The sequence below is a fragment of the Plecotus auritus genome (assembly GCF_963455305.1).
Source record: "Plecotus auritus genome assembly, chromosome: 9".
Classification (NCBI taxonomy): Eukaryota; Metazoa; Chordata; class Mammalia; order Chiroptera; family Vespertilionidae; genus Plecotus; species Plecotus auritus.
Window position 1 is genome coordinate 124,842,125 of NC_137783.1, and position 15,124 is coordinate 124,857,248.

Consider the following 15,124-nt stretch of genomic DNA (forward strand, 5'->3'; position numbering starts at 1 on the left):
TTTTGTCAATAACTCTTTTAGGATTAAGATGTGATAAATGATTGTTTGCCATCCAGGGTACCCACTTCTAGCAATAAATTTTCCACTAATGACACTAAATGTGCTGTAGTGACAGCTGGGGTAAGACTTTGAGTTGCAATCCCCGAAACACATGACCCCCAAAGTCTACTTGCAGCCTCCTTACCTGTTCTCTCTCATCAACAATAGTTCTACCTGGGCCATTTTACTGTCCAAATAGAAAGCTTTCCTTCCTCAGCAGGCTGCGAATAATAGGCTCTCAAGTATTACAAACACTTGGCATTTGTTCTGCTGGGACCCACACAGACTAATTTCTTTCACCAGGTGAGGAATAATTTGACCATCTATTCTAGGCTAGATTTCAAACTTGCTAAATGTAAATCCATGCTAGTTTAAGGAGCCCTTTTAAATGTTGTATCTAATATCAATCCTAATCTTTTTGGTTCCATTCTTCAAGAACAGTAATCCTCTGGATCCCAAAATTTAAATGAAAAATAACCATGGGACAGCACTTTTCCTTTACATAACACCTTCCCCTTCGGTAAGATGGATGCGTACGTAAAGCAGATGATCTAACACTCTGTTCTGAGGTCCAGCCTTGGATTTCTAAAACACCATTCGAAGGAGCTACCTGCAGTTTACATATGATTTCAATATCACAGCTGAAAATAGCTGCTCCAAAGTATATGTTTTGCTGATTATCTAATTTGGTAGGGCATAATATGAATGACCTTTGATCACAAGATGGTGTCAGGATCATTCCTTCATCTCAAAACACATTTACTGAGACCATTCCAAGGAGCTTACAGTCTTGTGGGGTAAACAGACTGGTAAGAATGCAGTTATAACATAGTGTGACAGTGTTTATAATAGAGGCATAAACTTACTTAACCTGGATAAGTAGGAAAGGCTTCCTGGGAGAGGTGGCACTCAAGCCCAGTCTTGAAGGGTAAGCAGAAGTTCGCCAGTGAATGAATATTCAGGGAAAGGAAGCATCAGGAAGTAAAGGCAGAGAGACATGAGAGTGCATGAACCATTCAGGAAATTGCAAGGTCATCATCTGACTAGCATAGAATGCCTGGCTGGATGGCAGAAGATGAAGCAGGGGAAGGAAGCAGGAAACAGATCCTAAAGGGTTTTCTATGTTATATGATTTCCTCCCTAGGCTGTAGTTGCCACTTGTCTCTGAAATAGTTGAAGAGAATAATTTTACTTACACACCTGCTATTATTATGTTTCCAAATCCTAATGTTGCTTTACTTCAAAACATAGTTCTACATGTTTTTACCAATTTTTATTCATAACCATCTTGCTAATTAATGTAATAATAGCTACTATTTACTGAGTGTTTACTTGATGCCAGATACTGTACTAAATGCTTTAAGTAAATTATCTAATTAAGTCACAGCAAGAAAAAGCACAGCTTTGAAGTCGACCAGGGTTCAAACTTCAGTTTTGCTCTTACTACATGTGTAACCACAAACAAATTAGTCAACCTGAGTTTTAAGCTTCCTGATATATTAATTTGGAAAACCACCATCTCCTTCTCAAGTTGAGATATGCAAACCATTTAATACACATAGTATCCACTCAATCTACATATATAAAAGCCTAAGCGACCAAATGACCAATCACTATGACGCACACTGACCACCAGGGGGCAGATGCTCAATGCACAGGGTCGGGCTCCCTCCTGTCTGGATCGGGCCTCGGGGATCAGGCCGAAACCGGCGATCTGACATCCCCCAAGGGGTCCCGGATTACGAGAGGGTGCAGGACAGGCTGAGGGACCCCACCTGTGCATGAACCCATGCACTGGGCCTCTAGTCATATATAAAAAAAAAAGCCTGATATGCAAATCAACCAAATGGTGGAACAACCGATAGCTATGACGCCATTGACCACTAGGGGGCAGACACTCAACGCAGGAGCTGCCCTCATTGGTCAGTGCGCTCCCACAGTGGGAGTGCCACTCGGCTGACCAGGATAAGCCACTCAGAGGGCAGGTCCACAGCCGCTCGGCTGACCAGGATGAGAAGCACTCCCACAGCGGGCGATCCCTTCATGCCACGCCCCCACCAGAGCATGAATCCTGTGCACCGAGCCTCTAGTATAATTATAAATGCTATTACTGTGGTAGTATCACTTATACAAAAATATAACCAGTTGATATCTATGAAACCAGCAGAGGGAGTCTCTAATCCATTTCTGGCTCAGGGCCAAGCTAAGTAACCAATCCATAGCTATCACTATCTCTGAAACAAATAGAAAACAGGATAAAAAGTGATCTGACAGTGGTATCTAAATGAAAGATGGGGAGATGGGTTGGGGAGTACATAGGTAGTTTCAGTGGCATAAGAACTGTTCTTAATAATTGAGTGTGGATTCATTGAGTGTGGATACGTATATATAAGTAGACATTTGCAAGTTATGAATGTTTATTCTATTATGCTCTAAAACATATATATACATTATAGTATATACTTTTGTATGTGTCAAATATTACATACTAGAGGCCCGGTGCACGAAATTCATGCACAAGGGGGGGAGGTGTCCCTCAGCCCAGCCTGCACCCTCTCCAATCTGGGACCCCTCAAGGGATGTCTGACTGCCCGTTTAGGCCCGATCCTACCTGACATCCCTCTCACAATCCAGGACTGCTGGCTCCCAACTGCTCGCCTGCCTGCCTTCCTGATTGCCCCTAACCACTTCTGCCTGCCAGCCTGATCACCCCCTAACCACTCCCCTGCCAGCCTGATTGATGCCTAACTGCTCCCCTGCCAGCCTGTTTGCCCCTAACTGCCCTCCCCTGCAGGCCTGGTCACCCCTATCTGCCCGCCCCTGCAGGCCCGGTCGCCCCCAACTTCCCTCCTCTGCCGACCTGGTCATCCCTAACTGCGCTCCCCTGCAGGCTTGATCGCTCCCAACTGCCCTCCCTTGCAGGCCTGGTCCCTCCCAACTGCTCTCCCCTACTGGCCATCTTGTGTCTACATGGGGGCAGCCATCTTGTGTGTTGGAATGATGGTCAATTTGAATATTACTCTTTTATTAGATAGGATAGAGGGTTGGTGCATGGGTGAGGGCCGGCTGGTTTGCCCTGAAGGGTGTCCTTGATCAAGGTGGGGGTTCCCTTGGGGCGTGGGGCGGCCTGGGTGACGGGCCTGTGGTTGTTTGCAGGCCAGCCACGCCCCCCAGCGACCCAAGAGGAGAACCTGGTATCTGGGATTTATTTATCTTCTATAATTGAAACTTTATAGCCTTGAATGGAGCCAAGCCTCCTGCTCACTCTGTGGCCCCAGCCATTTTTGTTGGGATTTATCATCTATAATTGAAACTTTGTAGCCTTGAGTGGAGGTCTGGGCCAGCCAGGGTGTGCAGAAAGTTTGGCTTCCTCCATTGCCGGGGAAACCCAAGCCTCCTGCTTGCTCCGTGGCCGCAGCCATCTTCGTTGGGTTAATTTGTATACTTGCTCCTGATTGGCTGGTGGGCGTGGCTTGTGGGTGTAGCAGAGTGATGGTTAATTTGCATGTTATTCTTTTATTAGATAGGATTATACTTAAGTGATCCTAATTCTCATGTACCTACATCCCTCTATTTCTAGTTCCCATTTGAGAGCTGAAGACAAATTTACCATATCATTCCTTATGCTTTTATCCTACTTCCCTTAGACCAGTGGTCGGCAAACTCATTAGTCAGCAGAGCCAAATATTAACAGTACAACTATTGAAATTTCTTTTGAGAGCCGAAAACCAACTTCTGCGCATGGGCCACGAAGTTTCAATCGCACTGTACGTGCACGCCCGCACGTGGTATTTTGTGGAAGATCCACACTCAAGGGGCCAAAGAGCCGCCTGTGGCTCCCAAGCCGCAGTTTGCCGACCACTGTCTTAGACCTTTCTCATAGGAAGTCAATACTGCCTTTTATTACAGTCATTTCCTATATTATATGCTAAGCTTCCTAAAAACAGGGTCAGGTTCTTATACATCTATATAGCTCTAACAACAGTCAGCACAGTGTCTTAGGTTTACTTATTGTCACACCATCCTTTATTTTCTCTTTACAATTTGTGATATTAATGCAACCATATTTATGAAATGTTCTAATTCATTAAAAATTATAACTTATTAGAGGGATTGGTTAAATAAATTTTGATATATTGAGTAGTTAAAAAGAATGAAATATATATATATAGTAGTCATTTGCAAGTTATCAATACATAAAAGGGCAAGGTAGAGAATAATGTATGATGTACAGTATATTTTATACATCTGCTTCTCTATGCACAAAACATTTCTGTAAGGTTACATAAGAAACTGGTAACTGTGATTGCTTTTAGAGAAAGGGGTGTCTGGCATACAAGGGAGGTTTATTTTCCACTGTATACCTTTTTGTACTATTTAAATTTTTTTGCGATATAAATGTATGATTTTTTTCAACTAGAAGAGCAGGTTAATAATTTACACTTTTAATAAGGAAAAGGTGCAAACACAAAATTCAAATTGTATCAGAATAAACAGCAATTTCACAAAAGAATAAGCATCGTGAGACAATATATGGTTAATCACCATATAGCTAACAATAACTTTTAGCTCAAAGGAATGAAAAAATCACTGTAAAGTGATGTGATCTGGAAAAGCTTCATAATGTAATAAGGGGGGGCTTGACTGAAATCTTGAAGGATGAGAGGGAGGGAGAAGGGATTAGGAGGAAAATGAGGTGGGCAAAGATCCCTGCGGCTGAAGCAAAGCTGTAGGTGGGGCTAGGCGGCACAAGCCCTGGGTTTTAGACCCGGAAAGCTATAGGCTCCTGGACAGGTCACTCTTACCATCCCTGTATCCATTTCTGGGTTCTTAAAACAAAGTATAACTGATGATCCCTTGGGTTCCTTCCAACTCTTTAATAACATGACTACCTCCATAACTATAACTGGGAAGGAAGATTAGGGCATTCCTTGAATACTGTGGGTGGGACTCCTTGAATGCCAAGCAAAGGAATTTAATGATTTGGTCAGAGAAAGCCAGTAAACGTTTTTGAAAGGAGGTATATGATTTAGGAAGACTGAATTATAATGAAAGCATTTGTAAACACTGTGTAAGTTTTGGCTAATATCCTTATTAATTTGGTAGACTAGAGGAGAAAGAGCAAACTAACTGGGAGATTTACAATAACCAGATAAGCAAAAGATCAACCTGGACCAGAATTCAAATGGAGTAGTGAGCAAAATTCAGGTCTTAGGTTTGTTTGAATCCCTAGACATTCATTACTCTAATACATCTGGCTCCAAGTTCTTGTTCGCTACCCTTTTCTAGGGTCCTATTGATTAATGTTTAGCATTTTGAACCTGGAAAGTATTTCTGCTTGAATTACAATGTCAAGCTCTGTAAAAGTTTATTCCATAGCACTGAACTTTCTAGGTAGCCAGTGCAGATTTATACATATTTAAAATACTACTGTATTTTATTAAAATAATTTTTTTAAATTATACAAATACCACATATCCATAATAACAAAATTAGAAAACACAGAAAAGTACACATTTTTTAAAAGTTACTTCTACCCCAGACATAACAGCTGTTAATATTTGGAATCAAAGCATATAGGAAGCTTTAAATTTTAAGAAAATCGTTTTGAGGAAATATAAAACCTGACTAAGGAGTCTTGCCTAATTGTAAACTTACAGAAAGGTAAATATATTTAGGATAACACACTTGAGTTTATTCACTATGCAGAGCTTGTTACAGAAAAGGCACCCAAATGTGGAACAAAACCCAACTAAGTTCCACAATTCTTGAGTCCCCAGATATATATGAATATCATGGGCACTAGTGATTTAGGTTATCAATATAACTAGTAAAAAGGTATTTCTTACCTTTGTCTTCTCCCTGCTCACCAATAACCCATACTGGTTTTCCTGAAGTCTCTGCCTTTAAAACCTTTGTAATAATATACTGTAACCTCTGTGAGTCCAGATTGCATCCAATTCCAATTACTCGATTTGCAGGAAATGCACTCAGTTTCCATGTCACATAAGTCATGATCTCCACTAAATATTGCACACAAGGTAAATATGTAAATATTTTAAAAAACATACTTCTAGCCTAGTTCATAAACAAATATTTATTATTTTAATAAGTATATTAGAACTTGTATATATTCTTCTTAGGTCCTAAATGCACTATAAGGTATATTTCTAATGTATATTAAAAACAAAACAGGTTTCAGCATGATTCAACATAACTTTGTTGCTAAATATAAATTGTTAAAAGCAGAGAATAATTTCCTAGAATAGTTAAGCAAGAAGGATAAAAACCAGGTACAGAAAACCAGAAGATAATATTTTTTCATTGATCAAGTTATCTTCTATATCTATCTTAAGCTGAGTTTCTATCTTTAAATTAAAATACTGATTCATATACCACCACTGTGTGGTACAGGATTATGAACAAAAACACAATTACTTTTTTTTTAACATGCCAAAAGGATGTCAAGAATTAAAGAGACCAGAGTTCCTCAACCAATTACTACAGGAAAACAAGTAAAATGCATCCCATACTCTTATATGGGGAACATGTAAAAAATCTGTTCAACAACTTGAGGCCAGTACCACACCTAACTCTTTAAAAATATTTCTTTCTTAAGTAAAACAGTTTCAAATAATATAAATTCAAAATGTTAAAAATGTACTCTGGCATGCTCACTAACATTTTATGACACTTCAGAATTTAAAAAAGCTCTTTCACATAACCACTGCATTTTTCTCTAGGGAGTTTAACCATTTTCTCACTGAGGAAAGCATGGCTAGCAATAATAATAGTAGTATAATATAAAAATTGTAATTTGTAAACTTCTAGTTAATGCTAGTCATAAGTCACTGTATGACAGGATATGGAAATACTGTATTGTTCATTATAAGAGCAATTTAATTGACTAGTCATCCTTTTATAATCTAGTTTTATGACTTTTATCAGTAATGGCAGTTCTACTGATGCACTGGATCATCAAATTTATTTAAAATAAAACCTTTTACCTGGTTGAGATGCAACAAGCATGACACTGTGTTGACTATAATGTCCCAGAGCTGGGACAAGGGCTCTGAACATATCCACATTTCTCTGCACCACATCAAGGTAGGACTGAGAACTACCCAAAGAGTTAACGGTAAAGATGACCACTTTGGAATGAGCAGAAGCAGACAAATCTAATGAATAAAAAGAAACAGTGTGAGCTCAAGGTATATGTTTTAATCAAGTTTGTGTCCATAGCAAAGGTTTTTCTTCTCTCCAAGTAGAGACCTTTTCTGCACACCTACCTCCAGATCAATCTTATCTCTATAGAAAGTATACAAAGTGCTGAAGTTTGCCACCAGAAAGAGGATTAAGAACAACAGTGTATTCCAAGGGGGGAAAGAGAGCAATAAAGATAAACCAAACAAATTACAGGATCCCGAACCCACAAAAAAGGATTAATTTTTATTTAATCCATCATTTTATTAGGGAAAATAAATAATGCTATAGGCAAAATTAACTTAAAATCAATTACATCACTCATTTTTAAACTTTTAGCTTAGGTGTCCTAAAGTTCCTTAAAAGCGATTCAGGGGCCACCTGGGAGGACTGGGAATAAGTGAAAAGAAGGCTGGTAGGCACAGCTCCAGGCCATTTACTTCAACTTCTCCAAGCAGAGTAGTTCTGCTGTATCTATTTTATTTATTAAGGAAGGATTCTACTCCAAAGAGGGGATAAAAATGGTTTGAAAATCTTTAAATCAAGATAAAATGTCTCAGCTCATTTTTTACTGACTTTTTCTTATACTGAATGAAGCCCAGAGTCCTTGGGTTTACATTCTTCTTTCAATGGGACTTAATGCATAAGCAACTGTTATGACTTAGGAAAAGCTATTCTCTGGAGTTCACTACTGCCCAACTGGAGTGGCTCAGTTTTGAGCATTGTCCCATGCACCATAAGGATGCTGGTTGCTAATGTCTGGCCAAAACAGTGGCCAGACATTAGCAACATCAGATACAACAGAAAAATAATGAAGCAACTAAAATGGCATCAGTTTAATCAACCTTTGTAAATGAATACTGGCATCCCAGGGAGACAATGAGTAGATGCCAGGGTTTAATCTTAATGAAGCCTCTAAGGCCATCGTTTTAAACAAGTTTATGTACAATGTGTCCACTGGGAAATGCACTACCCAATTTTAGTTCATAATCTAATGCAACTGAGGGGATGGTAGCTCCAGAAACTGACTCATAGATTTTAAATATGGTTCTTCACAAACCATAATTAAGTAATTCCTATGATCTAGTGTTCAAAATAGATATCTGGTGATGAGTCAAAACCTCAAGAATTAGAAGACCACAGAACTGGAAGGGAAATACTAGGTGTACCGGTTAATAATGGCGGATTTTGTAATCAAAGTAAACACAATAATTTCAAGAGAAACATCAAAAGTGCTTTATTCAAAGTAATGTCCATCGCTAGCTACACATTTCCCCATCTTTCAGGTAATTTGTGGATACCGTCCCAATAGAACTTTTCATGTTTTGAGGCAAACCATTCAGAGAACCAATTTTCCACTTTTTCATATGTTTTGAAGTGCTGCTCAGAAAGTGCATGTGCCATCGATTGGAACAAGTGGTAACCTGAAGGAGCAAGGTCTGGTGAATATGGCGGGTGGGTTAATACTTCCCAGGCAAGACCTTTTAACGTGTCTTTAACTGGTTTTGAAGTGTGTGATGGTGCGTCATCATGAAGCAAAATTACTTTGCCGTGTCTTCTGGCACATTCTGGTCGTTTCACGATCAAAGTGTGGTTCAAATTGATTATTTGTTGTCGGAAGCAATCAGTATTAATCGTTTCACCTGGTTTTAGAAGCTCATAACACACCACACCTTCCTGATCCACCAAACGCAGAGCATTGTCTTCTTTCCGAAGTGATTTGGTCTTGCAGTCGATGTTGATGGTTGACCTGGATCAACCCATGATTTTGTGCATTTGGGATTCTCAAAATAAATCCACTTTTCATTGCCAGTCACAATTCGATGGAAAAAAGACTTTCTTTCATGCCGTTGAAGCAACATTTTACTGAGGGTTTTCCATTTGTCTTTTGTTCAGTTGATGTGGCACCCATTTTCCTTCCTTTAAAATCTTTCCCATTGCTTGTAAACGATCGGAAATTGTTTGCTGAGCAACATTTAATCTTTCTGCAAGTTGTTTTTGAGTTTGACACACATCTGCATCCAATAATGCTTGTAATTGTTGGTCTTCAAACTTTTTTGGTTGACCTGGACGTTCTTTGTCTTTCACATCGAAATCATCACTTTTAAAGCGTTTAAACCAGCGTTCACAAGTATCTTGAGATGGAGCATGTTCACCATAAACTTCCCGAAGTATACAATAACTTTCAGCAGCACTTTTCTTCAAAATAAAGTAATGAATTAAAACTTCCTGTAAATGCTCTTTTTTGGGCACAAAATTCTATATTTTTAAGCGTAAAAATATCTATGATGTTAACACCTTCAGCAAATTTGACATATGAAGTTTTTGTGTTTTTTTTAAAATATATTTTATTGATATTTCACAGAGAGGAAGGGAGAGGGATAGAGAGCCAGAAACATCGATGAGAGAGAAACATCGATCAGCTGCCTCCTGCACGCCTCCCACTGGAGACGTGCCCGAAACCAAGGTACATGCCCTTGACCGGAATCGATCCTGGGACCCTTCAGTCCGCAGGCCGACGCTCTATCCACTGAGCCAAACCGGTCTTGGCGACATATGAAGTTTTGATGCTTGCTGTCAATACAACAAAATAGCATACATATCAAATTGCATGTATGTCAACATATGTGTAACTCCATCTATTGAAAAAAATCCACATTATTAACCAGTACACCTAGTAGTTAACACTTCCCTACCACTTTCGTGTGTCAGGTATTGTTCTAAGAGCTTTCCCTATATTTACTCATTTAATCTAAGCTACAAGATACTATGGAGTTAATATCATCCCCATTTGACAGATTTGAGGCACAGAGAAGTTAAGTAACTTGTTCAAAGCCATAGAACTAGTAAGTAGCAGAGCCAGATTTAAGCCCAGGCAGTCTGGCTTCAGAGTGCTGTTTAGCACTGTGCTATATTTACAGATTTAGTCCTATCTTATCTAATAAAAGAGAAACATGCAAATTAACCATCACTCCGCTACGCCCACAGCCAATCAGAGTGAGTATGCAAATTAACCCAACAAAGATGGAGGTTAATTTGCATATGCAGGCACGGAGCAGCTGGGAGGGGCGTGACCCCTGCTATGAGGGGAAGGGGGGTGGTGGAGGGAACTACTGGAGCCGTGCTCCGGACAGAAGCAAGGACTTGCCAGCTCCGGGCAGGCCAGGAGCGGGGACATGCCAGCTCCTGGTGGGCCGGGAGCGGGGACATGCCGGCTCCTGGGCGGCTGGGAGTGAAGCCAGGGGAAAGAAAGTCTATTCTTGCACAAATATCGTGCAACGGGCCTCTAATACCCTCATAAAGATGAGGAAATTGATACCTGCAAAGATTAGGTGGCTTGTCAATATTATTAAATATCAGTGAATAGTTCAACTTATGATCCTATAATTTGGCATCAGCCTACCTTGCCAGGAACATTTCTTTTCTTTTCCCCCTTTAGCTTCCTCTACTTTGAATGATAAAAATGCCTTACACTCAAGGCTGATCATTAGTAAACAGAGTAGAAGCTGTCTAACATTTCAAAAGTGCAAGAAAGGCTTCCTACTCCATATGTCAAGCTCCCAAGTTGTTCAATCTCTCTATAGAGGTGCCAGGCATCTGTAACTTTAAAAAGCACCTCAGGTGATTCTGACTCAAGTTATCAATCCATAAACCATGTTTTAGGAATCAATGGCTATTGAGTAAATTTTACTTTGCTAAATTTTACAACTACTGAACACTTTTTTCTCCATGCACACATGCTTATACCTCTACACACAAATATTTATGCTTGTATATGCAGAGACTATTCCTGAAGTAAATAAGAAATTGGTAACAAACATGTTTGAAACCCAAGCTAAGCCACTTACTGTGTGACCTAAGCCACGATCTCTCTGAATCATTTATAAAATAAAGAGAAGAAACTGTGAATATATATAAAGTATCTAACATATGTTATTGATTCCCTAAAATAATGGCAGCGAAATAAGCATAGTAGTGCCTTCAGTCAGAAAATGACATGATTAAAATAATCCCATAGGAGAATTATTTCATTAGCTGTGTTTAACAATGAGAAGTAATTGAGAGAATGGAAACAGGAACCCTCATACACAGTTAGCGAGAGTTTAAATAGGTACAACTTAAAAATACAAGTTTTAAAAACACATCCCTTTTGACCCAGTAATTCTACTTTATCCTACTAGTTAGAGAAGTGCACAAAGACTTTTGCATTACAATGTTCTTTGAAGCATTATTTGTAATCATAAAAATACAAACAACATGCCCTGGCCAGTGTTCTCAGCGGTTAGAGCATCAGCCCATGCACTGAAGGGTCTTGGGCTGGATTCCCGGTCACGGGCATGTACCTGGGTTGCAGGTTCAATCCCCAGGCTGATTGGGGTGCATGTGGGAAGCAACCAATCAATGTGTCTCTCTCACGTCAATGTTTCTCCCCACCCCCATCCTTCCCTCCCTTCCACTCTCTCTTTAAAAAAAAAAAAAAAATCAATGAAAAAAAATATCCTCATGTGAGGATTAACAAAAAAATATATATGTATATCCATATGGAGCAAAGTACAACTCTAAGATGATCAGTCAGTTGCAATCATCAGTGACTGTTATGACGGGAACATTACTAAAATGTCCAAATGAGTTCAATTTCCCAAAATTATAAATGCACTTTTTCATAGCATAGAATATATTTATGAAATGTTAATTAACATTTTATTTTAAATTACTTCATGTCATAGTAATTAAATATTATCAGGAATGGGCAACCAAAATTAACATGGGCAACATGAAACTTGTCCCAAGATAGGAAATGTTGAATGAGTATACACTATTTGGTGGCAAGCACCATGCCCTATATATCTACTCCAAGGATTATATACTTTCAATTATCTAAAACAACAGTTATTGATGGTTAATGAGATACATAGGAAAAAAATAATTTCCTTATGTCTTAAGTGGCCTCACAACCTCTAGGGCCAGGTACTAACAGTTCCCTAAAGTGCTTTGGAAGAGTTAAGATGTCCCTTAAGAACTTCAGTACCTAGAAATGACAGGCACAAGAGAATATCCAGCTCCCCCAGGAATCCTCTTTATGAGGCCTACAAAAGGATCACTAAAGCAACTATTCTCCTCTTTCTAGAAAAGGAAAATTAACTCATTGTGTCCTATAGGGATCTAGAGGCTTGCTAGAACTGTTACACACAATTTTTATAACCTAAAGGTATTATATCAACATTTCTGACCCACTTTTGTTCTTAGTACATTTAAGCTTGTGAAACCATTATGTCTCAACATTTTATTTGGAAAACATGGTCAAAGAATAAAAGGGACCCAAGTAAGGGAAGGCAAAGGAAAGCCAAACAACTACAACATGTTACAACCTGACTTTTGCTATAACCTAGATTTGGAAGGTTGGAGTAAACAATTTTTAATTCAATGGTCTTCCAATTTTTTGTTCATGCATCCTTGTTAATAACATATATATATATATTGTTGTTGATAATCCTCACCTGAGGATATTTTCCCATTGATTTTTAGAGAGAGTGGAGGGAGGAAGAGAGAAAAACATCGATGTAAGAGAGACATATAGACTGGTTGCCTCCCACATGGGCCCTGACCAGGGCCGGGGATCGAGCCTGCAACTGAGGTACGTGCCCTTGACCAGAATCAAACCTGAGACCCTTCAGTCTGAGGGCTGATGCTCTATCCATTGAGCCAAACCAGCTAGGGCTAAAATATTTTTATTTATTTATTTATTTATTTTTTAATCCTCACCTGAGGATATTTTTTCTTTCTTTTTTTATATATTTTATTGATATTTCACAGAGAGGAAGGGAGAGGGATAGAGAGCTAGAAACATCGATGAGAGAGAAACATCGATCAGCTGCCTCCTGCACACCTCCCACTGAGGATGTGCCCGCAACCAAGGTACATGCCCCTGACCGGAATCGAACCCGGGACCTTTCAGTCCGCAGGCCGACGCTCTATCCACTGAGCCAAACCGGTTTCGGCGGGCTAAAATATTTTTAAGTTCACATCCTCAAATATAGCATTTACCTACAGATATATGTCTGCACTAATATATTACATACATTATAAAGTATATGCAAAATTTTTACATTAAGAATATCAGATAAAATTACTTTTTAACATTAAATTTTTATTTGATACAAAACCCTTCTTGTTATTAAAATTTATTTTAACAATGTATTTTTAGGGAAAGCAATGTTAATTGAATTTTTAGAAAGAACATTGGTTTCGCACTTTTGCTATATACCAAGAAGTATGTATTTTCTCACTTTAGAGATGATAAAACTGAACTTTGAGAGATTATATAATCTGACAAATGTCAGAGCTATAATGTGACAGAATTAGGATGCAAATTCTATCTTTCCAACTCTAAGATGAGTATTCTTAACCAATATATTATAAAAAGGAAGCAATCAGAGAAAACAAATTCATAATAAAGTGAGACAAATAGAAAGAAGAAACAGTTTCCTCATATGCTAAATGGCCTTACAACCTCTAGGGTCCATGTACTGGTACTAAACAGTACCCTAAAGGGATTTGAAAGAGACAGAGAATAAATCCTTCTGACCAATCTGAATATTATTTGCTTAGCTGGCTCTTGTTAATATAATCAGTTGCAGTCCCCATATGACTCTGAGTGAATCACTTAACTTATTTGAACCTTAGTTTCCAAATATGTAAATTGAGGGATTTGGACTAGGTGATCTTTAAAGTACTTTCACTATTAAAATTCTAGTACTCTAGGCAGAGCACAGAGGATTTTTAGGGCAGTGAAACAACTCTCTATGATACAATAATGGTGGATATATGTCATTATAGATTTGTCCACATCCACAGAATGTACAACGCCAAGAGTGAATCCTAATGTAAACTATGGATTTTGAATGATAATAATGTTTCTAGGTAGGTTCATCAACGGTATCACTCAGGTAGGAGATGTTGACAACGGGGGAAGCTATGCATGTGTGGGAGCAGGGGGTATATATGGGAAATTTCTGTATCTTCTGCTCAATAATGCTCTGAACCTAAAACAGCTCTAAAAAATAAAATTTATTAAAAAATTCTAGGTCTTGCCGAAACCGGTTTGGCTCAGTGGATAGAGTGTTGGCCTGCGGACTGAAGGGTCCCGGGTTCGATTCCGGTCAAGGGCATGTACCTTGGTTGCGGGCACATCCCCAGTGGGAGGTGTGCAGGAGGCAGCTGATCGATGTTTCTCTCTCATCGATGTTTCTAGCTCTCTATCCCTCTCCCTTCCTCTCTGTAAAATATCAATAAAATATATTAAAAAAAAAAATTCTAGGTCTTAAATACAAGAGCAAATGAGGCATACATCTGTTAAGCAGAGAAACCAGACCTTTGCTGATCTCCACATTAGGCAGGTTGAAGATCTCAAGGTCCATCATCCCTCCTTTAGTCCCTTCTGAGAGGTCTAAGAGGACAAGTCTGTCTGCAATGCCCTGTATAATACAATAAAAAAAGAACAGCATTACATGGGGCATGTCCGATTACTCAATTTAAATTCATTCAGAAGTGAGGGCTAAGAGAGAATGCAGAGGTGTCATATGCTGTCTTAGGAAGCAAAAGTAACATAATAATAATAAAAGGGACACGCAAGCAAGAAATTATTATGAATACTGTGATCCTTTAGGCTTGACTGGAAACTGAGATCTTACTGTAAATGACAAGGAACATCCTAAAAAGTCTGATTACCTTTGTGGAAGGTCTTTTTCTAAAATAGTAAGGGATTTAAGGCTCTCTCCTATCTTAGAGTGCAGGGGAAAGAGTCCCCAGGGATCTATCTGACTACTGGGAAAGAAGTGTGAAAGAAAACAACCCAGCTGTACAACCTATTTGCTCTGTAATG

The 15,124-nt window shown here is 39.0% G+C and overlaps 1 protein-coding gene across 10 annotated transcripts in view; it reads right to left on the reverse strand.

The window, feature by feature from the left end:
* The window catches only part of UEVLD (UEV and lactate/malate dehyrogenase domains), a 35,345-nt gene that overhangs the window by 6,633 nt on the left and 13,588 nt on the right, over positions 1–15,124 (reverse strand). For 8 of the 10 annotated variants that reach the window (XR_013959104.1, XM_080642582.1, XM_080642580.1 and 5 more), the window contains 3 exons: positions 14,615–14,717; positions 7,047–7,217; positions 5,889–6,062 (listed from right to left, as the gene is read on the reverse strand). Coding sequence is in view for 9 of the 10 variants with exons in the window: in XM_080642582.1 (XP_080498708.1) it covers positions 5,889–6,062; positions 7,047–7,217; positions 14,615–14,717 (448 nt within the window). In the remaining variant the exon portion in view is untranslated. Of the gene's footprint in view, positions 1–905; positions 960–5,888; positions 6,063–7,046; positions 7,218–8,459; positions 9,817–14,614; positions 14,718–15,124 lie in introns of those variants that run through there. The other 2 variants (XM_080642581.1, XM_080642578.1) reach the window with 2 other exon arrangements.